The sequence below is a fragment of the Amyelois transitella genome, chromosome 13 (genome assembly GCF_032362555.1).
Source record: "Amyelois transitella isolate CPQ chromosome 13, ilAmyTran1.1, whole genome shotgun sequence".
Taxonomy (NCBI): Eukaryota; Metazoa; Arthropoda; class Insecta; order Lepidoptera; family Pyralidae; genus Amyelois; species Amyelois transitella.
In genome coordinates this window covers 5,884,158-5,908,257 of record NC_083516.1, presented here as the reverse complement: position 1 = coordinate 5,908,257, position 24,100 = coordinate 5,884,158, and the positions used below count along the sequence as shown (strand labels likewise).

The 24,100-nt window shown below is 36.1% G+C and overlaps 3 protein-coding genes across 8 annotated transcripts; 2 read left to right on the top strand and 1 right to left on the bottom strand.

Moving 5' to 3' along the window:
- The first annotated feature begins 1,496 nt into the window (after window positions 1-1,496).
- On the top strand, window positions 1,497-15,164 carry LOC106132124 (uncharacterized protein F21D5.5). Its single transcript, XM_013331453.2, has 6 exons — window positions 1,497-1,807; window positions 2,145-2,839; window positions 2,988-3,257; window positions 3,520-3,669; window positions 14,164-14,369; window positions 15,005-15,164. The coding sequence occupies exons 1-6, from the start codon at window positions 1,675-1,677 to the stop codon at window positions 15,126-15,128; spliced, it is 1,578 nt and encodes a 525-aa protein (XP_013186907.1). The 5' UTR covers window positions 1,497-1,674; the 3' UTR covers window positions 15,129-15,164.
- Window positions 5,064-6,171, top strand: LOC132902378 (uncharacterized). The gene has a single exon (XM_060947190.1). It carries the CDS (start codon window positions 5,167-5,169, stop codon window positions 6,073-6,075), a length of 909 nt encoding a protein of 302 aa, XP_060803173.1. The 5' UTR covers window positions 5,064-5,166; the 3' UTR covers window positions 6,076-6,171.
- An 8-nt stretch (window positions 15,165-15,172) lies between the features above and the next one.
- LOC106132125 (cationic amino acid transporter 3) lies at window positions 15,173-23,541 on the bottom strand. Of its 6 annotated transcripts, XM_060947187.1 has the most exons (14): window positions 23,499-23,541; window positions 22,944-23,233; window positions 22,351-22,544; window positions 21,604-21,914; window positions 20,909-21,037; window positions 20,677-20,831; window positions 20,291-20,532; window positions 18,958-19,107; window positions 18,464-18,613; window positions 17,989-18,206; window positions 17,454-17,619; window positions 17,115-17,279; window positions 16,533-16,683; window positions 15,173-16,286 (listed from the first exon to the last, which is right to left on the bottom strand). In XM_060947187.1, the coding sequence occupies exons 2-14, from the start codon at window positions 22,955-22,957 to the stop codon at window positions 16,283-16,285; spliced, it is 2,049 nt and encodes a 682-aa protein (XP_060803170.1). In that variant the 5' UTR covers window positions 22,958-23,233; window positions 23,499-23,541; the 3' UTR covers window positions 15,173-16,282. The 6 variants fall into 6 exon arrangements, with proteins under 6 accessions (XP_060803170.1, XP_013186908.1, XP_060803169.1 ...); XM_013331454.2 differs by having other exon boundaries at window positions 22,944-23,529; XM_060947186.1 differs by lacking the exons at window positions 22,944-23,233; window positions 23,499-23,541 and adding an exon at window positions 22,879-22,929.
- Window positions 23,542-24,100: the final 559 nt, after the last annotated feature.

Genomic DNA, 24,100 nt, shown 5'->3' with positions numbered 1-24,100 from the left:
GAATGCATTGTGTCGTTGACCTCTGAATCTTACGCGTCGCTTTTCCGCCGGCCGGGGTGATATTACGTATTTAGGATCGTGGATTTTGATACTTTTATTTTTTTTTCGTACTTTCTGAAATATGAACCGATATTTTTCTTTTTACGTTTTTAAATATCCTTTAGATAAGTACACTTAGCAGTTAAATTTATGCAGTTGAATTAAATGTCACCCTGTATAAGAAGTTACTGATTTTGTTGTTTATTTTTAATGAATAAATCTATTGATATAATGTATATGGCGTTTATTTTGACATAAATTGAAAAATTTGGAAAAAATCTATCAATATAATAAAATCGATTATTTTCTTAAGAAAAATCGATTATTTGTTAATCGATTTTTCATACTTAAAAAATAAATCGATTATATAAAAATCGATTTTTTATCAGCAATGTCACATCCCTACTGTCAGACCAGTGTTGCCAACTTCCACTTAAGGCTTGCAAGACATATAACAGACAGTTGCTTGATTGGGTACATTTCAACCTAAAAAGTTGCTAATAGTAGCTTAATTTCCTTAGTACCGATTTTTTGCAGTACCAATTTAGGTAACACGTAGTTGTGACAGCATTGGCCCTTTTTGCGTAGTGAGCCACTTACACGGAGGATAGAATTAATAAAGGAAAAAATCTCAAAACCAAAAGTTGCTAAAAAGTTTAGCTATAAGTTTTTGTAAAATGTAGCTTATGTAGCTGCCTGACTTAAAAAGTTGCCAAGTTGGTAATACTGTGTCGGACAGCTGCAAAGACCAAATCTCGTGCAACTGTCAACAGCTTATCAATTTCAAGTTAATGTCAATCATGTTGTAGAGGTGTTCATATCAAAAAAATATCGATATTTTTTTCGATATAATATATCGTAGTGTTCTATCGATACTATGCGATATATTGTCCAAATATATCGATATTTTCGATATATCGTAAGTAATTTGTTTGTATTTAACTATTCTTACAATATTAGATAGTGTAGCGTCCGTTCAGCCTCCATGGATATCAGACACTTTGACTTTACATTTTAAATGAACAAATCTGACTGACAGACTGATGAAAAAAAGGCCAATCAAACTAAGACTAAGACGACAATAAGACACGACGACTTGAACAGCCAAAACAAGTGGTTTTATTCAGACACGATCGAAAACAGCTAAGACGAAGAAACGAATCAACTTTATTTATTAAAAATAAAACTTTATATTTAACAACATTCTTTTTTTTACTTAACTTTAATATTGGGATTTATAAATCCCAATATTTTTTCTCTAGAAATTGCGAAATTAAAATTTTATTCACTCTTATGGTTTTATATCGGTTGAAATATATCGATTGTACATGTCAATACTAGGTGATTCGATAATATTGGGTTGAAGCGATATATCGATATTTTATGAAGTATCGATTTATATCGTTCATCACTCCTATCATATTGATGATTTGATTAATGTTTGACCTACGTTTATTTACGTAGTATTTTTATTTGTAAATTCAATTTTATGTATCATATTAAAGTATTTCCTTCTAATAAAATAAGCACTCAGCACAGCGCAATTTTCATCTACATCCTATATATTCATGAAAGAACATTATTTAGATACAAAATACAACTTTTAAATTTCCACTAGGTTTTGTTTTGTTAAGTATGTCTCGTCAATGTATTTTGAGGTGTCTATTGAACTCTCACCTTCCCATAAATTTAAATCACAATGCAGAAAATATAATCGGTCGCAGTAAATTAACAAAAATTAAGGATCAGGCTTGCTCTCGCCAACAAAGTAAGTTCCTAATTATTGCATGTTTGCAAACTTATTTAAAGATTTCTATGGTTTAAATAGATACTATTCTAGATAGATATAATATTCCTTTGCTATTTGTAGTCTGTGTTTAATGAAATGTATTTATCTAAGTACTTTTATCAGTTATTAATTGATGTTCAATGTTGATAATAGTTGATAATCATGATGACTAATGTTCTTATTTGACAGAAAAAGACACAATTGTATTTGTAATCATTTCATAAATTTATAGAAGGATCTTATAAAGTAACAAGCTCAGGTATTTTAACTTTATGCAGGTATGCAAATATTTTCTATTTCTTGTTATCTTTTACAGTTTGGCTTAAAGCAGACTGTGAGAACTGTTCAGTTGAAATTAAGCAACTTGGCGTTAATCCTTCTGGTTTAGATGGTTTTGCATTGAAAAGGAATGAAAGTTATACAGTTGGCCATGGATCTAGATTGGAAGTTTTATTAAATAATTATGTTCATATCATTGAGTTTGATCCACCACCTGAAGACTATATTGAAAACAAAGTTTGCCGTAAAAGAAAACTAGAACCTGATTACAGTAATATGCAGTCAAGTAAACAGATGAAAACGGACACAAATTCTCATTTTTCAAGTTCAGAAGCTCATCGAGATATGTGGGAAGAAATTGACAAGGGTGAATTGTATATATTTACTTCTAAAGGAGTTAAATCTAGTAACAAAATTGCTGCTTTTGATATGGATGGTACTTTAATCAAAACTAAATCTGGAAAGGTGCACCCGGTTGATACAAACGATTGGCAAATAGCATTCCCAACAGTGGAACAAAAACTGAAAGAGAAGTTTATGGAAGGCTTCAAAATTGTGATATTGAGCAATCAAGCCCCCATTGGTAATGGAAGGGTCAAAATAGATGACTTTAAAAAGAAAATAGAAAGTTTGGTGAAAAAATTAAGTGTGCCAATCCAAGTTTACATAGCAACTGGTAAAGGAATTTATAGAAAACCGTTGAATGGAATGTGGAAGTTTTTGACTGAAAAGGTATATTATTTTAAATATATGATACACAAAAATAGACTAGACAATGATTATAAATTCTTTTGCAAAGTAAAAAATACTATAAATAATTTAAACATTTCATAATTTTTTTAATGAAAAATATATCACCAAACATCTATTTCTTTTTTAGAGGAATGACAGTATCACCATAGACACACTTCATAGTTTCTACTGTGGAGATGCTGCTGGCCGGGCACCTAACTGGGCCCCAGGCAAGAAGAAGGATCACTCTTTAGTCGACAAGTTAATGGCAGAAAATATTGGTGTCAGGTTTTTCACCCCAGAGCAATTTTTCTTAGGGCATTCCATAACTAATGTCCCTATGATCAAACCAGAATTTTGTCCCAAGGAAATTGTGCCAGTGCCATTTGATGAGAAGCTTTTAAGCACAACAAAAGAGGTAGTGTAAAGAAAATATACTAATATTCAAAATGTCTATTACCATTTTTTATGTATTTTTCTTGAAAAAAATCCATTGTGTCAAAATTTCAACAGTCTTGTAGTAGTTGTCAGCTTGTAGAAGTGTCTTCCTATGTGAAATTTGTACATGCAAACAGGCATCTTTATCTGTCGCAGGTAAACAGAATAACCACATAATTGAAAGACTATATTTCAGTGAGTGACTAATGATGATAATTCATAGCTGGTATTGTATTTTTCAGATACTTGTTTTAGTAGGATTCCCTGGTAGTGGAAAATCATTCTTAGCAACACAAATTGAACAGAAAACTGGTCATCGCTATGTTGCCGTTTGTCGTGATGTTATTGGCACATGGCAGAAGTGTGTGGCTGAAGCAAAGTTATTGTTGCAAGTAAGTTTATATTGCATTATTTATATACAGCTACATACAATTGTAGGGCTCTTCGGATGGTAAGCAGTAACTCAACCTTTGTAATGACTTTTATGAATAAGATGCCTATTCTTACATTTTATTAAGGATATTGGGAGGAAAATTATTTATTGTTACGTTACAGCATAGCATCCTCAGTCATGAATATTTAACTATCTTTATTCATATACATACATACATACATAAAATCACGCCTTGTTCAATTCGCGAACTACGATATTAGAGCTTTACAACAAATAAAAACGCACACACACTTTAAATAATATATGTATATTGAAAAATAAAAGCGACCTAAATTATATATCTCTTTTATGAACTATTGCGTAATTAGTTTTTTATATTCAAATTTTTTCACTAAAGTTCCTTAATAAAAAACAAAACATGTAACTTTTTATAACTGGCCAGTAACATGTGAAAAAGAGGTTGATACTATTTAATGTATAGACTTAATAGGATGACAAATAGAGGGAAATGAAGTGATTCTTTACATAAATTTCAACATCCCGCCCACCAAGGACTTGTCCTTTAAAAAACAGTCTATAAGAACTTAGATTCACTTCAATTAACAAAAATTCTAGGACGTATTCTATGTCAAACCTTATTGATTAATTACATGTAAACGTAAGATTTGTGAAATTATTATAAAAGAAAAATTATATACAATAAAACCGCCCACCGTGACAAGGCTATTACATATCTATAATACAAATGCTATATTTATTATATAAAACCGCCCACCATAACATATGGTGGAACTAAAGAAAGAACCTAGAGAATATTATTCAATTAATAGAAACTACGATTAATTTTTAACAAACATGAATCATTTAGGCAGAAAACAAAGTTTATTTATAGGACGTTTCAACAATTTGTCCTTGCATTTTATCGTTACAACACGAGTAATGTTATCTTTGCCTGGATGAGTTTCAATGATTCTACCAAGAATCCATTTAGTTGGAGGAAGATTATCCTCTCTAATAATTACAATATTACCAACATCAGGTTCTGATTTTTTAGTAGTCCATTTATACCTCTTATCTAAATTTAATAAATAGTCTTTTGACCATCTATGCCAGAAATCATTCGTATTTTTTTGGACTAATTTCCATCTACTAGTTAAATTAACATTTTCAGTTTGATTCGCAAAATTATTGTCACATACATTAATGAGAGGTTCACCTACTAGAAAATGACCAGGCGTCAAGGGGAGAGGGTCGACTGAATGTTCACTTAACTGAGTAAGTGGTCGAGAATTGAGGCAAGATTCGATCTGCACTAAAACCGTACACATTTCCTCATAGGTCAGACTACGATCCCCTATCACCTTCTTTAAATGTGTCGTCGTTCGTAGCTCGCACCGCGTGCGCACGTCACACATTTAACTCGCGTAAGCGGTCGGTATCTCAGATTTTTATTATCATTGTTTACGTCTTGACGTTATTATCTAAACTTACTAACATGAGTTCCGGAAAGTGTGGCCAATGTGACGAGCTACTCACGGAAGGAGTACACTGCGCTGCTTGCGATGCGGATTTGCATTTCCATTGTGCCGGAGTGACTGAGGTAGGATATCGAAAGCTGGGAGACAGGAGATCAACTTTTCGTTGTCAAAAATGTAAGCAGACGGGTAATAGGGCACTATCTCCGACTCCGGTACCCTCTGCGGCTGCTACTGACGCAAATTATTCTACACTTCTTATGGAAATTAGGCAAATAGCTAAGAAGATGGAGCCCTTGGAGAAGGTGGCTGAGAATGTGGCAGCCTTGAGGCAAGAAATCTCTGAGCTGAAGACATCAGTTGCTGAATCCAGAAGTGAAGTAAAAGCTTGCAATGAGAGGGTTACGAAAGTTGAAATCCACCTGGAGAGGATAGACATGGATATCCACGAGCGTGATCAGTGGTCCCGCATGAATAACGTTGAGGTAAAAGGAGTACCGCAAGGTAAAAATGAAAACCTCTTCAATATCATGAAGACTTTGGGGGATAAGATTAATTACAAGATAGATAAAAGTTATTTTAACTTTTATACTCGAGTCCAGTCTATGGATCCAAAAAATCCTAAGCCCATCATTGCGTGCTTCCATAGTAGGTACGTCAAAGAGGATTTTATAGCTGCAGCAAGGTTATACATGAAGAGTTCACCTTTGGCGTCATCGGACTTGGGACTCGCCGGAAACTCGAGGATATTCGTGAACGATCACCTGACGGCTCGAAACAAGGATCTTTTAGCAAAAGCCAAAAAGGCGGCCCGGGAAATGGACTTCAAGTATATATGGGTGAAGCATACAAAAATATTCTTGCGGAAAACCGATACCTCACCTATATTAAACATAAAATCGGAAAAGGATCTTCTCAAAATTGTTTAGGGGCTAGTTTTGTTTTGTTTTTGTTTGTTAAACCTTTAATAAATGCACAATTTCATAATTACCTTACGATATTTTTATTTATTGCGGAACAGTGGAGGGTAGATTGGATGGTACTGGATATTACCTGCATATTTAGTATGAAAATAGTTTTTATTTGTTTAACAGTAAGTTACATTTTACTTTGTCTTTTGTTGAGGAGTTGGGCTCAATATTCAATGATAACGTCTTTTGTGTTGACTAATAGGATTCTATTGTTAATGTATCCCAAGCAAATACTGATTATCATTTGCTTGAATAGATATAGTTATTGTAGGCTGACATATATTTTGCATGATTATTCATTTTTTCTTATTAAATTATTCACTGTTTCTATAGCTATTTATAAAAGTGCTTGCACTTAATTTATTTTATCAGAACGTTCGTGGCCTTCGAACTAAGACAAATACTTTTTTAAGGAATGTTTATTTAAATAATTACGATGTAGTCGCGATTACTGAGAGCTGGTTGGTAGATAGTATTGTAAGCTCAGAATTATTTGATTCGAGGTATTTAGTGTGGCGGCGGGATCGCGACTACTCGAGAACTAACCAGACTATGGGCGGTGGGGTACTCGTAGCCGTGAGACGAGATTTTGTGGCAGCGGAAAGGTTACATTGGCGTAGCACAGCCGAGGATATTTGGATAACGCTTTCTTTACGTAATAAAAGTTCGAATATTATTAGGATACATATATGTACAGTGTATTTATGCGATGAGAATATGGGGAATTCACATAGAACTCAATTAGAAAATTTTATGTTTAAATTGCACGATAATATTATGTCTTGTCCTCAGGATAAATTTATTATTCTAGGTGATTTTAATTTAAGTAATCTCGTTACTTGGGTGAGTGGTTGTGACGTGTCTTTCCTTCGACCGACTAGTGTGTCTGGGGAACATATAATAAATCTTATTGATACTTTGAATGTTTGTAATCTCGATCAATATAATAGCTTTGAAAACTGCAACGGACGAATCTTAGATCTGGTTTTAAGTAATGAATCCGTAAAGTTGAACTCTTGTAGAGTACCTTTGGTTCCAGAAGATCCTCAACACAGATCTTTCTGCATCGAATTAGATTTACGTGACATTGAAGTATTACAGGATCAGGCGCGTAGAAAATTTCAGTATTTTAAAGGCGATTACACATCTATATGTACCAAGCTTGATGATATTGATTGGCATTCCCTGTTCCTTAACAGCGCACTAGAAAATTGTATATCTTTGTTTTATGAGAAGTTATATGAGTTGAGGGATCGATACGTTCCGACTAAACTAGTTTCGTCAACCCAGAGCCCACCTTGGTTTAGTTCTGCACTTTTAAAAATATTCAAAGAAAAGTATAAATACCATCGTAGGTTCAAACGTTATGGAAATCTTGCAGATTACCATACTTTTTCTTTTCTGAGGAAACGTGCAATTGAAATTGAAAACAAATGCTATCAGGATTACATGAAAAAAGTTCAGGATTCTATTGTTAACAACCCCAGAGCATTTTGGTCGTACGTTAAAAGTAAAAATAAACCATCAGCGTTGCCATCTTCAATGGTGTATGACGGTAAAGTTGCTGATTCAGGTCAAGATATAAGCAATTTATTTGCTGATTATTTTCAGTCCACCTTTTTGGACAGCTCTGCTACTGGTTCAATCGGTGTGGGTTCTGCTCAGCATGTGGATATTCCTTCCACGTGTAAAATTTCCTCAATCGAAATTTGCCCGAATGAATTGCTTAAATTATTGCAGTCACTTGATGTTAACAAATCTGGTGGTCCAGATGAAATTCCTCCTATTTTCATAGTCCGTTGCTGTAAACAATTGGTAGTACCGCTTTTAATATTATTTCGTCGTTCTCTGTCGGAGGGCGTTGTGCCGAAGTTGTGGAAATCCGCCTTCATTACGCCAATTCATAAAAAGGGGGATAAGAATGACGTAAGAAATTATAGACAGGTCTCCAAATTATGCCAATTTGCGAAAATATTTGAAAGAGTAGTTTATAATCAATTGTACGAGGTTCTTAAGTGCTTTTTTACCGAGAATCAGCATGGCTTTTTGAGGCAACGGTCAACTACGTCAAACCTTCTGCTAGCCACTGACTTTATCACTGAGGGAATGGATAATCTGGCCCAGATAGACGTAGTATATACCGACTACAGCAAATGTTTTGATAGGATTGATCATGATTTGCTTATCAATAAATTATCTCTTGCCGGTATCCACGGAGATTTACTTCGGTGGTTTATGTCATATATTGACAATCGTTCTCAAGCGGTGGTTCTCCAAGGCTACATGTCCAAATGGTTAGCGATCCCCTCTGGAGTACCTCAGGGTTCACTGTTAGGTCCTCTCTTATTCGTCATTTTCATAAACGATGTTGGAAAGTGCTTCCTGAACGCAAAAGTGTTACTTTATGCTGATGATATGAAAGTACTTAAAGTTATAAATAATATTGAGGATATATATAAACTACAGGAAGATCTCAATCGGTTTGAGATTTTTTGTAAAGAAAACAAATTGGACCTTAACATATCAAAATGTTTTTATATCTCATTCACTAGGAAGTCAACAATTTTAGATATTGGTTATATATTAAATAATACTAAAATTACAAAAGTCAATGCTATTACCGACTTAGGTGTAAAATTCGATAGCAAATTACTGTTTGACGAACACGTGGATTATATAGTATCTAAAGCATCTAAAGCACTTGGATTTATTATGAGAGTCTGTTCAGACTTTCATGATATTAAATGTATTAAAGTGCTATATTGCTCTTTTGTCCGAAGTCACCTCGAATATGCCTCGCAGGTGTGGAACCCTCAATATAACGCCTATAAAGATCGCATTGAGGGTATCCAAAAGAAATTTTTGAGATACTTGGACTACAAGGCCCGAACTAGTTCACACGGTTATGAACAAAGATGTAGGCGTTATCACTTCCTTCCACTTGAAATCAGACGTGTAATCAATGATGTCGGTTTCTTGATTGGAATAGCCAAAGGCTCAGTGGACTGCCCGGAGCTCCTCTCCAAAATTCAACTTAGAACTGATTTATTTCATTATAGACAACGACCGCTACTTCGCGTTCCATTTAGTAGGACTAAATATAGACAGAACTCCTTCTCTGTACGTGCTGCTAAGCACTTCAATAAATACTCCCATCGGCTCGACCTGTTCCACAGTAGTAAAAAAACAGTTAGTTGTTTACTGAGTGGATCCTTTTTCAATGATATTTAATAAGAATGTTGCTTTTATCTGTTCTTTTACTTTATGTTCATTTATACATTTATCTATGTACATATGTCATGACGCAGTTTTTGTAAATCTTTCCATGGTTGCAATTCTACTTGTGAAGTCTTGTAATTAGCAATCGCAATATATCATTACTACTTATATATCATATAAATTAGACTGTAAGACTTCCATTAATAAATAAAAAAATAAATAAATAAATAAACTGAGCGCACACCTGCTTCCCAAAGACCACCAAAGTTAGGACTAAGAGGTGGAATATAATGGAACTTTGTTCCTTCCATAGCTAATAATTCCGCAATCTCTTGAGGAATAATTGATTTAGTTGCGTTGAAAATTTCTCTGAGCTCTTTGTCAGCACCAACAAAGTTAGTGCCGTTGTCGCAATGCAAGTCGGTGCAACGACCACGACGACCAACAAACCTACGAAAAGCGGCAATAAAACCTTTGGAAGTCAAATCAGATACCACTTCTATGTGGATAGCGCGAGTTACCATGCAAACAAATAGGCAAATGTAGCCTTTGTAGGATTTAGCTCCTCTACCAGGAGAAAATCGGAGATTTATGGGGCCCGCGTAGTCCACACCTGATGACATAAAAAGAATTTCGCCATTAGAGTTTATTGTTCGAAAGTACACCACTCCAGCGTAAGCCATTTGAGATGCGTCTGCGAAGGCATGCAGTTCAACTTCACAACCTTGATTAAAATTTAGCCATCTTGGAATAAATATGGTTTTCAGTTCTGAGAGTTCAGCTCTGTATTTGAGCCATTCGTGTAACAAATCTTCAGGAAGTTCATCATCCCAAGACAACCCAGACTTCCACAATTTTTGAATGAAAACCTTTGCAGTTAAAACAACTGGAGCAATCCAACCCATTGGGTCGTATATACGAGCAATGTCAGACAACACCTGGCGCTTTGTTGGTGATTTATTAACTTCATGTAACTCTACTGCATATTGAAATTCGTCTGAATCTCTGTTCCAACAAATGCCCAGAACTTTTACCATGTTGTCAGCCTTAATATGAATTGATGGAGCCGTCTTCTGATTGTCTTGACCGATGAACTGGAGCAATACCTTGTTGTTGCTACTCCACTTCTGTAATTGAAATCCGCCCGCTTCCATTAGCTTGTTCATTTCAGTATAAATTTGAATAGCTTCTTCTTCTGTTTCACAGCATGTCATTAAATCGTCGACATAGAAATCTCGTTTCGTGATTTCTGATGCTGTAGGGTAGTTGAGTTGTTCATCGTCTGCTAAACGTTGCAGTGATTTTACTGCTAGATGAGGTGCACATGCTGTTCCAAAGGTGAGTGTGAGCAACTCGAATTGACCCAGTGGTTCATCTGGGTTGAATCTCCATAATATCCTTTGAAAGCGTGTGTCGTCATCGTGTATACGTACCTGCCGGTACATTTTGACTATGTCTGCAACTATACATATTGGGAATCTTCGCCATCTCATCAAAATGTGCCTTAAATCTTGCTGCAGTTTGGGACCGATAAGAAGGTTGTTATTCAACGAAACACCGTTCGCGCCTTTACATGATGCGTCGAAAACAACACGTAATTTTGTCGTTTCCCTATCTTCCCTTACTACGGCGTGATGTGGAAAATACACTGCCTTTGGATGAATTGTTTCGTCCTTTATTTCCCTCATATGACCCAGGTCCAGATATTCTTGCATTACCTTACCATATTCTTCTTTTAATTTCGGGTTCTTCTGTAGCTTCTTCTCCAAAAGATAAAATCTTTTCTGTGCTATCTCCTTCAACCCTCCGTATTGACACTCTGGATCATCGCTATTAAAAGGCAATCTAACCACAAACCTACCTTCCTTGTTTCTAGTAGTAGTTAAATCAAAAAACTCTTCACATTTTTCTTCCATCTTGCTGAATTTCTTTTGAATTGAGTTTGGCTCATTTTCTAACTCCCAAAACTGTTTGAGTAAAAAGTCTTCTTTGACTTGAATATTTAAACTTACCATTTTTGAGACATCAGTTGGTGCTCCTTGTGGCACCTTACCTGAAATGATCCACCCAAAGATAGTGTTTTGTGCTAATAAGTGTCCCTCTGGGTGTTTGATGATGTCATTCAAAATGATGTCGCCGTATACTTCGGCTCCTAGTAAAACGTCGATTCTACCAGGTGAAATAAATCCTGGATCGGCCAGTGATAGGTTCTCGATTTCTGACCAATCAGGTGATGAGGGTTTGCTAGTAGGCAAACGCGAAATAAGAGATTTTAATACGTAAGCAGAAATTTGAATACATTTACTTGGGTCCCTACGAGACTCAATACGGAAAGAAACCATATGTCTTATATGCAGTCGACCATCTCCTACCCCTGACACGCAGCCGCTAACAGGTATACGTTTAAGGCCTAACGTCTGAACAGTCTCTTCTGTTACAAAGGAGGCTTGAGAACCTTGGTCGATCAAGGCACGCAGTAGACAATACTTCCCGTTGAATGAATATGCTTTCACAATGGCCGTTGCCAAAAGAACGTCAGCTGAACCGATGACCGTTTCTTCCTTCGCAAAATTAGCAACGACGTTCACGCCACGATTGGGTGATGAATGTTGAATATCTGCTTGATTTTGTCGCTGTGATTGTGTGTGCGCGTGATTGTTTTCCGAATTATTAGTAAGCTCTTGCTGTTTCTCCTTCTCTTGATGAAGCAAGGAGTGATGTCGTCTACCACATCTACGGCAACTTGTTGTGTAACGACATTTATACACTGAGTGAGTGGGTGATAAGCAGTTATAACATAGCGATTTGGTCTGTACGAACTCTTGTCTCTCACGTGGTATTAGCTGTCCAAAGCTCTTGCATTGGTAGAGAAAATGATCTCCCGAACACATAGTACATTGATGTTTTGTAATGTTGTCTTGAACAGATGCAAATGATTTAACCTTCTCTGTACGTTTGTATTGAGGAGCCTTGGAAATTTCTTTACCACTGTCAATCATTTCCAGTGTCCGAAAACGAGATTCTAAGAATACTACCAGATCAGACCACGAAGGTAAGGCATCGGATGCAATTCCACTGGTATTGACTTCCCATTGACGGAGTGATTCATTGTCTAGCTTGGACACCACCAAGAAAATGAGGATGACATCCCACTGCTTTGTATCGATTCCTAAATTATTAATTGAGGTGATGCACGACGTTGTCGTATCCAACAAACTTCTAATTGCATGGGCTGATTCGCTAGTTATTTGTTTTTGACTGAATAAATTCTTGAGTATTATGTTTAAGTTGTACCTTTTGTTGTTGTATCGAGCTATCAATTTTTTCCAGGCAGCATCGTAATTTAAATCCGTGGTGGGCAAATTTCTTATAAGAACTTCAGCTTCGCCTGATAAAGTACTTTTAAGATAGTGCAGTTTTTCTACAGCGGACAAGCTACGGTTCTTGTGTATAAGTGAGGTAAAAAGATCAAAATATTGCTGCCAATCCTCATATTTACCACAGAATTTTGGTAACTCGATTTTTGGTAATTTGACTTCGTTGGACCTGTGTTTTTCTACGACAGACTGAGATTCCATGGACCCTTGGGCTTCCTCAAAGACCTCTCCCGTTCCACGAAGAGCCTCTTTCAAACAGCCTTTGTAGTGAGTGTAAGTTTCTTCAAAAATATCGTATATCCCTTTAACAAAATACTCTTGAGTTTTGATTTCTTCTGTAGTTGCTGAACCGTAAATATTGAAATGCTCCTGATTAAATTCTTTCCATAAAGCATCAACATTTTCTAGTCTTGTTTCTATATATCCTCGTGTTATTCTGTCCTTTGAATTCTTCTTGTAATTACTTTCAGCTTTTAATAACTTGGTAAGTCTTTCTTTTTGGATAACGATTGATTTATTCACACTCATGATGATAGGCAAGTTTGGTTGGTGAAAAGTCAATGGAATTCCTAATGAAAATAATCTAAATATATGGAATATTGAATTAAATTATTTGTAAATGTCTCTCGTAAAACGTTTGAGTATATATTTCCCGTCTAGTCACTGGGTATAACTCGAATTATTCAAAGTTAATGAAATCACTTAAATTTTTTAAAAGTTCATATAACTTCGTGAAACTCGCAAGTCCAATAATTAGTTAATTTTATAAGTTCATTTACTCACAGTTTTATGGTCCAAATTAGCTTGATTTATAGCACTCACCACTACCACTTCATAGAATGTTTCATAAGTCTTTTTGAATGTTATTCCCGGGTTTCGGCACCAATTTTGTTCAATTCGCGAACTACGATATTAGAGCTTTACAACAAATAAAAACGCACACACACTTTAAATAATATATGTATATTGAAAAATAAAAGCGACCTAAATTATATATCTCTTTTATGAACTATTGCGTAATTAGTTTTTTATATTCAAATTTTTTCACTAAAGTTCCTTAATAAAAAACAAAACATGTAACTTTTTATAACTGGCCAGTAACATGTGAAAAAGAGGTTGATACTATTTAATGTATAGACTTAATAGGATGACAAATAGAGGGAAATGAAGTGATTCTTTACATAAATTTCAACACGCCTCTTCCCCGGAGGGGTAGGCAGAGACTACCTCTTTCCACTTGCCACGATCTCTGCATACTTTCTTCGCTTCATCCACATTCATAACTCTCTTCATGCAAGCTCGGCGGTTTCGGGTACTTTTGACCTGACCCTTTACCAGGACATACATTTATACATATGTATATAACTTTTGTGTTATAACAATAAAGCAATATATTGCTTGGTTAGTATCTCATGATACAAGTGTTGAATTTAAAAATCTCTTTTTTCAGAGTGGTAAAAGCGTCATAGTGGACAGCACTAATCCCGACGTAGAATCACGTGGTCGCTGGATTGCGTTATCGAAAGAGATGAACGTAGACTGTCGGTGCGCAAAGTTGGCTGTGACGAAAGCGCACGCGCAGCATAACAACAAGTTTAGGGAACTTATGAAGATTAACCACGTACCCGTCAACGATATCGTGTTTCACACGTACAAGTGAGTTACAATATTTAGCGTTGTTTGGTCTCATTTTTAGTGCTATTGTCTTGAAAAGACTGAATGGCCACGTTCAGCTATTTGGCTTAATGATAGAATTGAGATTCAAATAGTGACAGGTTGCTTGCCCATCGCATAAAAAAGAATCCCAAGTTTGTAAGCCTATCCCTTAGTCGGCTTTTACGACATCCATGGGAAAGAGATGGAGTGGTCCTATTCTTTCTTGTATTGGTGCCGGGAACCACACGGCAGAATTTACTGAGCATTAAATTGTGTCATTTGGATTTAATTTCATGAAGCTATGCCGTCTCTGTGTGGAACTTACCTAAATCACTATAATGTATTGTCTTGATTTTGTAAAAAAATAACATTTCCGGCCTATTGTTCTCTGTCGCCACGTTACGTGTTTCTTCTATATTTACATGTTTTGTCAATGCATTGTAAGGTTTGCTATGCAAAATACTATTATGTTTGTTGTTATGAGTATTTTATCTATTTTCTTTATAAACCAATCACAGTGAAATAAGATTTTTTTTATGATTATATAAGAAGTATTTTCCATAAATTGGGTATTCGAAAGTACCCAAAATATATAATTTGTAAGAAATAAATGTTTTTAATTATTTTTGTTACAGAAATAAATACACGGATCCAACTTCACGTGAAGGTTTCAAAGAAGTCTTAGAAGTTAAATTTGGTGCAAACTTTGAAGATAAAGCTTCTGAAGAATTGTATAAAATGTATTTGTTAGAAAAGTGATGTCGGCAACGGGTTGGAATAAAACACGTTAAAAGATAGCAGCTTTTATTGCAAATAGAAGATGACAATACCCTTATGTTTATTAATTGAATTTAATTTAAATCACTTAGGCCGATTGACTTAAATATTAAAGAATTGATTTTCACAAAAATAAGTGTCATTTTGACTAATCGCCTAATTTACTATAAGGCATTTATATAAGCAGCTGTAATTTGATTCGTATGTACAAGACATAAGATACAATGCGAATTAGAATTATCTTGCATCGTGCCAAGCAGTGCCCAACGACAAAAATGACGATGCTATGTTTTATGAATCATGGACGGATGTTAGGACCCACAGTTTGAAGGAACGAACGGTATTCGAAATTTTAAATAAGAGGACACTGTTTGACTGACATATTGGTGGACGACCGAGACCGCGGGGTCTTGAAATTTGGCATGGAAGGTTTTATGTGGTCTGTGGTGCACTATTTTCCCGAAACTTTCGTGGGAAAGAAAATTTATGAGATTATTAAAATTACACGGGCGTACGTCGTAACGACGTTGCCGTTGACGTGATATGTACCTCAAAATATTTGTGAAAGTACCTACCCATACGTGAAAATGGTCGTTCGTTCCATCAATCTTTATTGGTTCAAGCTATTACATGATTAATGAGAATAGTTTCTTATATTTACAGACATACATCAAGATTTAAGCCAGACACTATCTAGCAAATTTAACACTAGCACTATAAGGCATTTATCACAAATTCACACTTAACGATGATATATCTGCTTTCTGTCTTATTACTTATATCAATATAATAACTACCGTCACAGAACATAAAAAATGTTTCTTCTCTTTTAAAATCATTGTGTCCTTAATTTTGCGTAGATTAACCAAAATTCTACAAAAGGTATAATGATTTTGATACTGCATTATAAACTGAATGATAAGCTGCTCACACGACACTTTTTTCTCGTCACGCTGCCCACGCAATTCATTTGGTGTACTCAAACTTATCCCAGCCATTGCAATGTGCGTAAGTGAGATTATGAAGATGAGATGATGATGAGATACATTTTACAATTCCTGTCATTCGTCGTCAGGCTCCAGATCTTCGTCAACGTCAATCAGGTTATCCAGACTCGTATCCGAGTCATCGTCTTGTCATCTGAAATAAGCATGGATGCCATTAGGTACATATTAGAATTTTAAGCTTTAACAAAACCCATTTTTAGTTGCTCTCAAATTTAGCCGCAGATAATCAATTATAATATCTCGCAATTTCTGTTGAGAGGGACTCTTTTATATGAAAATCTGCCAAGCATCATAAAATAGTTCCTAAAAACTGTTGATTTCAGCATTAAAGTTAAAGATTTTTTTTAAAAGAGATAAATTTGTCATCGGACTTCTTTACCTGGTGATATAAAGCGTGTCGATGTGTTCGAGACGCGGGTCGAGGGGCACCGCGGAGACGGTCCGCAGTTTGCGCCGCTCCAGCGCGGTGCGCGCTTGCTGAACAGCCAAGTCGCCGCACCAACGCTCGCAACGCGCGTATATCACGACTCCTGATGATTAGAAAATAAAATATAAAGATTTGATAGGAACTTCTATATAATTGCAGGGTTCCATTATCTTCTTTCGTATTTTTATTAAATGGAGTGTCGGATGCTCAACTCTCTGAACTCTCTCAACTGTTGTCTCAAACTTTGAGAATTAACCGTTGCTTTTACAGTGAAGGAAACATGAGGAAATTAGGAAACTCAAAAACAACCATGACCCAACGTGGGTTTCGTTCTCATCTCTATCAATTTGATTCAAATGGTTGTAGGGTATGTGGACCTATAGGCGTATTATGGGCTCCTTCTCAGAGAGGAAAAAAATCGCTTCTTACGGCAGAAAAAGATGAGGATTGATTTGTTAATGTTAATTACTAATGTAAACATGTTAATTACTTAAACTTTAATTATAAATGGGTTAACATCTATCTCACACTTGCCTGCTCCAGCAAATAAGGTGATAGCAGGCCACGAATCTAACAATAAAGGTGTGAGGAAGAGCAAAGACATCAGTAATGCGATTGGTCCTTCCACGGACTGAGTCTTTCTCATACTAAGACTGTGAGCCGGCTGCCACGCTGACATGAATGTCCCACAAAGCCATACTGAAACACAGAGAAACACAAATTTTAAAAATTTTATACTAACTAATAATGAAAATTATTATTTTGGTAAACACCTCGGTGGTTTTACTTCTAATAAACTTGATATTTAGGTTTTTTATTTAAGACGTGTACCTTCAAGACGAGTAACTCTATGCAAAAAGCTACAGTACTCACATGGTATTCCAGTAGCAAACATGTACGCTCTGATGGTTTCGTTGCAGAAAGCCACAGCTAATATAGCATCGGCCAACACTTGCACGGCGGCGCCCGCGGCCGCCCAGCGAGCTCCGCGGACGCACGGCGGGGCTGGCGTTTTGGCTTCAGGAGGAGCTGTCACAACCTGCAAGGGTAAACTTTATTTGATACATATGTATCTTATTCATAACATCAGAAAATCATGTTTTGTCTGTATGGTATTTGGTAGCCAACAAAATATTGTTGTTTGCAGAACATTGACAACATTATTTCAAATATGAACCATTATTTCACTTGTTATACCTAATTCAGAGTCGCAGCGAAATTCCTGAAGGAGATTCCACGCGTAAGTTTTGAAAATAGTTAAAACATTTACGTCGAGCAAACTTATCCACTAAAAATTGTTCGCCATGTAATTTTGCACAGGACAAAGAAATTCCTTTTTACCCTCCATTCGTAGCTTTTGAATGTGCCATTACAGGTTGGTACTCGTAACAGTTAACAAAATACCTACCTGAATCCTGTCTCTGTACTCCTTGACAACAGCATCGATGTCCGTCGAGTCGTCACCAGAAGATATTTCCTGGTCACTAGCTTCCCCGTCAGACGGAACTTCGCCAATCTCAGTAGACACTTCTCTAGCGCCGCTGCTACAGCTTGTAATCTGGTCTAGCTCTTCAGTGGGACAACCAGCGTACTCGTCTAGGAGTAAACATTCGCGTTCTTCGGTTTCTGGAATGAGTACGAGAATGTGTTTTATGTCGGGGAGTAGGTATTTTGGTTCTGGTAACATTAAAATTTGTAAAAGCTATATCAGACCTTTAGAATTGATGTTGGTCATTTGTTAGTGCTAATAAGTAAGTTGAAGAATTTTAACACAAAAAATATGTATATGTGCTTAGAGATCCTTAAATTAACCATTCCGCATTTGGTAAGAATGAATAGGAATATGTTTATTATTTTAAGTGATGAGGTTTATAACTACTAACCTTTTGTTGTAATTGCGACTTTGGATTTTATGCTTTCCAAAGTTTTTGTATGGCGAATGGCAGAGGGAATGAACCAAAGTCCTCGTTTGCTTTTAATTCCAGATTTTGATCTTGATGGTCCTTGGATGCCTAATCTTTTGTATTCAACATCTGTAATTTTAAGTGTTATTTGCTTTTAAAATTAATAACAGGGAGAAACTTAAACGATGTATACTTAAAACTTCTGCTAACAAGATCAAACTTAGATAAACGCCCAGATTAGTCAGAGTGCCATGAGAAAGAAAACAGAGATTTTATAAAGATTAATTTTTCATTACACACTAAAACTTTAGGTTTTATGAGATGGTTAGGTCCGTTATGTAGACAGATATGTTGATCTATTGTTGTTGTCTCAATAATTGTCAACATAATATCCAAGTCTCATTATAGAAGTTGTTTTTATAATTGGAGGATTGTGTTGGCGGGAGATATTAAATCATCAAAATTTGACTTACCGCCTGCCTCCTTTTGCTCGGCAGTGGGCTCGCATCTCATCACGATGAAGTGCAGTGCCTGCACAGCGATGCCCAGGAGGTGGCTGGCGTTCATCAGGGTAATCATGTGGGAGAGGGGACAAGCGAACGCCAGAATTGCTGCTAGGCTCCCTGGAAATTTGTTTAAAATTACGATCACTTCATGCTGTTTCCAACTTTACATACTCGTAGATTGTCTTCTATCTGTTGTTGTTTTTAATGCTGTTTCCAACTTTATGTAGATTTGATCAGGTGCCCGTTGTATTCATGTATTCCATGTGTTTTGTCGTTATAATTTACCAATATATAAATACATATATACATAAATCACGCCTCTTTCCCGGAGGGGTAGGTAGACACCACATTTTTTGCACTTTCCATTATCCCTGCCCTGCATAGGTCTTATGCTTCATCCACATTAATGCAAGTTCATTAGTTGCGTTTACTCTTGACCTGTCCTTTTGCCAATATTTTTATCAAATCTATCAGCCTAGTCATGTGAGAGAGACAAGCAAATATTTGTTTCTGTTTTGTCGTCAAAGAGGATTGCTCTTCATAATTTATCAAACTACTAATGTCCATTTGTTTACAGTTTAAACAAATAAAGATTTGATAATTATTTACCACGTATACAATTAGTATTTGCACTTAGAACTAGATAGACCAATTAGGCATACGAGTATTTTTATTTCTTTAAAATTATAAAATGCCTATAATGCGATTTGTGCACATCTAGGTATAGTAAGAGGATGTTGAGTATTAGTTAGATATACGGTAGCCCAATTATTTTTGATGAAACAACACTACGTAAACCACTCGTCCAAGGTTAAGTGATCATTAACAAGTGCGGAAAAGTTATTAATTTTCTTGTTTGAAGCAGTTGCAATTGGTTAAAGCAATCGTTCATTATCGGACTGTCTTTGAGTAAGGCCTTGGCTCAAGTGTGTTGATGTTCTTATCATACCAAACGAACATTCGACCAATTACCTATATGTCGAAATACGTCAAGCGCAATCGCATACTTGTTGCAACAGAAGGTAAGGTACCTACGTATAGTATGATATTTACTTGACAACTACTTTATCTTGGGTTATGGTAAAATAAGTAGGTGTTAAATGAATGAAGGTCATAAGTAGTAGATACCCCTTAACTACCAAAATATAAGTTTTCGCATGAAACAAAAACAAGGTTTGACTTAGGATTGAATTAAGCTCTATTTCTCATATTTGCGTAAGAAGTTACACTGTGCCCCTTTTTAACCGACTTGGCATCACACGCTTAATTTTGATTCATGCAAATAAATAATGCCACCAACCTGCAGTAAACACAGCCAGCACTGGACTCCCAGTCGTGGTGCTCTCATAGGTCATCGACCTCGTCAAGACCTTCCACTCCGGAGAAGCCAAGGCCACCAGTACTGTAAATAGCAGTGGACACAATTCGGTCAGCGCCAGGCAGACCCCGGCCACCGTCACGGCTGCTAAGACAGGACACACCCAGTTAGCTGACCGCGCTTCTAGTAGTGTTGTCACAGGTAGGGACGCGTCGATTGTTGTTCTGGAAGAAACGTAAAGAATATTCGTGAGACTCTATTCAACGTTAATAAATAAAAGAAAAGTTGAATGCGCAACGAATTTAAAAGCTTTTTTGCCTTATAGTCCAAGTTTACATGTAAAAAATATTTATAATACTTTCTTTTACCCTTTCAACATATTGGCGTACAGGAAACATAGCCCGGATAAAACCACGGCTGGCATTCCCACTTTCAGCAATAAACTTTTTCTAACGCTTCCATTTTCTTTTGGCGGTAAAATTACGCTGAAGGAATATGAAATTGGCGCTCCTGCTGCAAACAGCTGAAATATTTTTTTTTTTTTTACAATAAGATGCTTTATGTTTTCTAAATTTTTTAAAGCTAATGTTGTTAACTTACTTCGTAAACTGTTATCGGGATCGGTAAATTTATATTTGCAATATCAAAGTTCATTAGTCCAACGATGGCGAAGAATTGACTAAAGGTGTAGAGAAGTATAAGCAGCATAAACGTGAACATTACACTTTCCTGAAATAAAATGATCATGATATAATTGGTCATAGTTTACTTATAAAAAATGCCCTGTTATTATTTGAAGACAATGAAAATACTATAGGTATACTCGTAAATACAATGATAAGTTCATGGAATATTTAATAAATGCGCTATTTAATTGAATTTGGTAAAATTTGTCTTTTATTTATATTGACGGCCTCCTTGGCGCAGCGGTAGTACGCTTGTCTTTAACACTGGAGGTCCCGGGTTCGATCCCAGCCAGGGCATGATGAGAAAAGAACTTTTTCTGATTGGCCTGGATCTTGGATGTTTATCTATATAAGTATATAAGTATTTATTATAAAATATAGTATCTTGATTTGAGATTGATGATAATTGAGTTAGTACCTCGTAACACAAGTCTCGAACTTACTTCGAGGCTAACTCAATCCGTGTAATTTGTCCCGTATATTTATTATTTATTTATTATTATTCTGATATATTCTCATTCATTAAAACTGAACCGCGGGCCCAGATGTTTATTAATAATATATATTTTATAAAAGCAACTAACAACTGATAAAGAAATCGAGGCTCACCTCAAGGCCACACATGAACATGGCACAGACTACCATGACAACCGTTACTCCCAGTACATCAGGCCATGGCTCTCCTAAGGACCGCGTCTCATAACCAAACAGCCACCGCCTGGTTCTTCCCCCCGTCACGTGGTCCGCCGTGGCGCTCAGGATCCTAGCACATATCGCCACGGCCACCAAGTGGGAAAGAAAAGACATCCACATAGCCATAAAGTCGCTGAAAGAGCGAAGGTTCCTGTGGCGTCTGCCTCTAACGGTTCTTGTGGGTGGGAGAATCTCCGCCAACATCTTTAAGTCTTTACAGGTGAATGCTGCAAAGCAAAAACACATTAACAGGTACTTGAAGAGTATGTTGGTATGTAAACAATTTTGCTTCGATAAGACAGTGTGTTATGAGTTTGAAATTACATATTTCTTCGGCTTTTAATTCTGGCAGTTACGCGTCATTGATAAATCACTGCGTCTATAAAAATAATATTTGCCCAAGTTCAGAATTGGCATGATAACATTATCAAGGTCTGAGTTCGCAGAAGCAAGTGGTGCTAATCGCAGTCCTCACCGCTTAATATGTATATAATTAGCGGTCTTCATGAATAGGTACTAATGGCGACAGTTTTGAAAGCAGAAGAGAGTAACAGAGAGAGTTGCAGTCAGCAAGCACGGCGCGGTAGCTGGCTTAGGTGGATAGTTGAGTGCCAATGACCTACACGCTTTGCCGCTGTTGGTGAGAGTGAGGTGAACACTTACTGGCGACCGCTATGAACGCGGACAGTAACATGACAGCAGGCACGGAGCAGTAGCTGGAGTTGGCGGCGGCGAGCGGCGCCAGCAGAAGCGCGCCCAGGGTCCAGCGCGCGCCGCACGCCTCGCCGCTTCCCAGAGCGCTCAGAGTCCTACTCATTTTGCTACACTCTTTTGGTTCATTTGCCATTTTTGATACACTAGAAAAAATATATGATTTGATACTGCATTTGTTTTAAAGAAAGTCTATTGTTACCATTAAGGATCGTTTTGCGACGTTTTCGAGTTGGTTGCAAAGAAAAATGAATACCTACTCCTTCATAAAATTCTTATGATTAGAGGGAGCAAATTGCGTTTCAACTAACATTAGATTAAATTATAAGGCTCTCCTCGAGTAAGTTACGACATGCTGTGTTTTTTTTCTTTCATACATTCGTAAGTTGGATGAAAAATAGCATTATAAAAATATAACCACAAACACTTTTCGTTTTAAGAAATTAAAATAATTCGTATAAACAATAATGCCTTGAGCACCTTAGCTTAATAGTTATAAACATAGTCTAACGTACGGAACGTAACGAGTAGGAAATGCGACTTACCATCGTAACTTCATATAATTTAAGGCCACTTTCAGAATCAGATAATTCACGTTAAGTCTCTACATTTTTATTAACCATATGCGTTTACACTGTGTTCCTTTATTTTTAAAAAAACAGGAGGGTGTTATAATTTGTGAAGAGAGGCGGTAAATAAAGTCGAGTTTTCATGTTTATGCGGACAAGAGAGGAGTATGGAGCTATATCGAGGTCCCTCTTGTTCTTTCACTAATCGATACGTTGAGCCGCTGGTGTGTCTAGGTAACAATTTATTTTTGTATGAAAAGAAAATTCTGGGAACAATACACACGCTATATTATAATAATAGTTAACTTCAGTCTATCAAACATGCTAATAATATGTATCAAACATACAATAATAACTAATCGGTTGTTTTAATGTGTTTAAATTAGATTTCAGTTATTGTGTATCATCACACATCTCCAATATTAGTGTCATAATTATTTTTAATATATACGTACTATACGAGTACAAACAAGATAAGTTCATATAATAATGTCCGCATATTGTTCCTTCTTTATATAAATAAGTGGTTACCATACAACTATGACTACTAGGGCTTCGTACTAAACGGTTTGCACTGTCAGTATTTCCTTATTTATTGGCTCTTATCAAACAGGCTTTGAGCACCTGTGACTGTGACAGCGATGCGATACGATGGCGATAAGTTTATTATTTATAAAGTAGAAATACAATTAGTATAAAATATTTATATTTATATGAATTTATCAGACTGATAATGTGATATCACTGATGTGCCGTGTAGTTCCCGGCACCAATACAAAAAAGAATAGGACAACTCCATCTCTTTCCAATGGAAGTTGTAAAAGGCGACTAAGGAATAGGCTTACAAACTTGGGATTCTTTTTTAGAGGATGGGCTAGCAACCTTTCACTATTTGAATCTCAATTCTATCATTAAGCCAAATAGCTGAACGTGGCCATTCAGTCTTTTCAAGACTATTGGCTCTGTCTACCCCGCAAGGGATATAGACGTGACCATATGTATGAATGTATAAATTTATATTATATTAATATAATATTCTTATAATATCAGTGACAGAAATGTCTACTTATTCACAGCAAGGTTGTCTCGTTTGTTGAAAGTGACAGGTACAGAAGATACTACTAAAAATCTTA

What these genes read in the sequence shown, in the direction of transcription:
- LOC106132124 (XM_013331453.2), top strand. Translation starts at nt 1,675, where the DNA reads ATGTCTCGTCAATGTATTTTGAGGTGTCTATTGAACTCTCACCTTCCC. An exon ending in TTTTAAGCACAACAAAAGAG is followed by an intron (nt 3,258 to 3,519) that starts GTAGTGTAAAGA and finishes TGTATTTTTCAG; the next exon opens with ATACTTGTTTTAGTAGGATT. An exon ending in ATCGTGTTTCACACGTACAA is followed by an intron (nt 14,370 to 15,004) that starts GTGAGTTACAAT and finishes TTTTTGTTACAG; the next exon opens with AAATAAATACACGGATCCAA.
- LOC132902378 (XM_060947190.1), top strand. Translation starts at nt 5,167, where the DNA reads ATGAGTTCCGGAAAGTGTGGCCAATGTGACGAGCTACTCACGGAAGGA.
- LOC106132125 (XM_060947185.1), bottom strand. Translation starts at nt 22,711, where the DNA reads ATGTTAGTTGAAACGCAATTTGCTCCCTCTAATCATAAGAATTTTATG. An exon ending in CATAAGAATTTTATGAAGGA is followed by an intron (nt 22,545 to 22,658) that starts GTAGGTATTCAT and finishes TATTTTTTCTAG; the next exon opens with TGTATCAAAAATGGCAAATG. An exon ending in GCTGGCTGTGTTTACTGCAG is followed by an intron (nt 19,108 to 20,290) that starts GTTGGTGGCATT and finishes ACAAATTTCCAG; the next exon opens with GGAGCCTAGCAGCAATTCTG.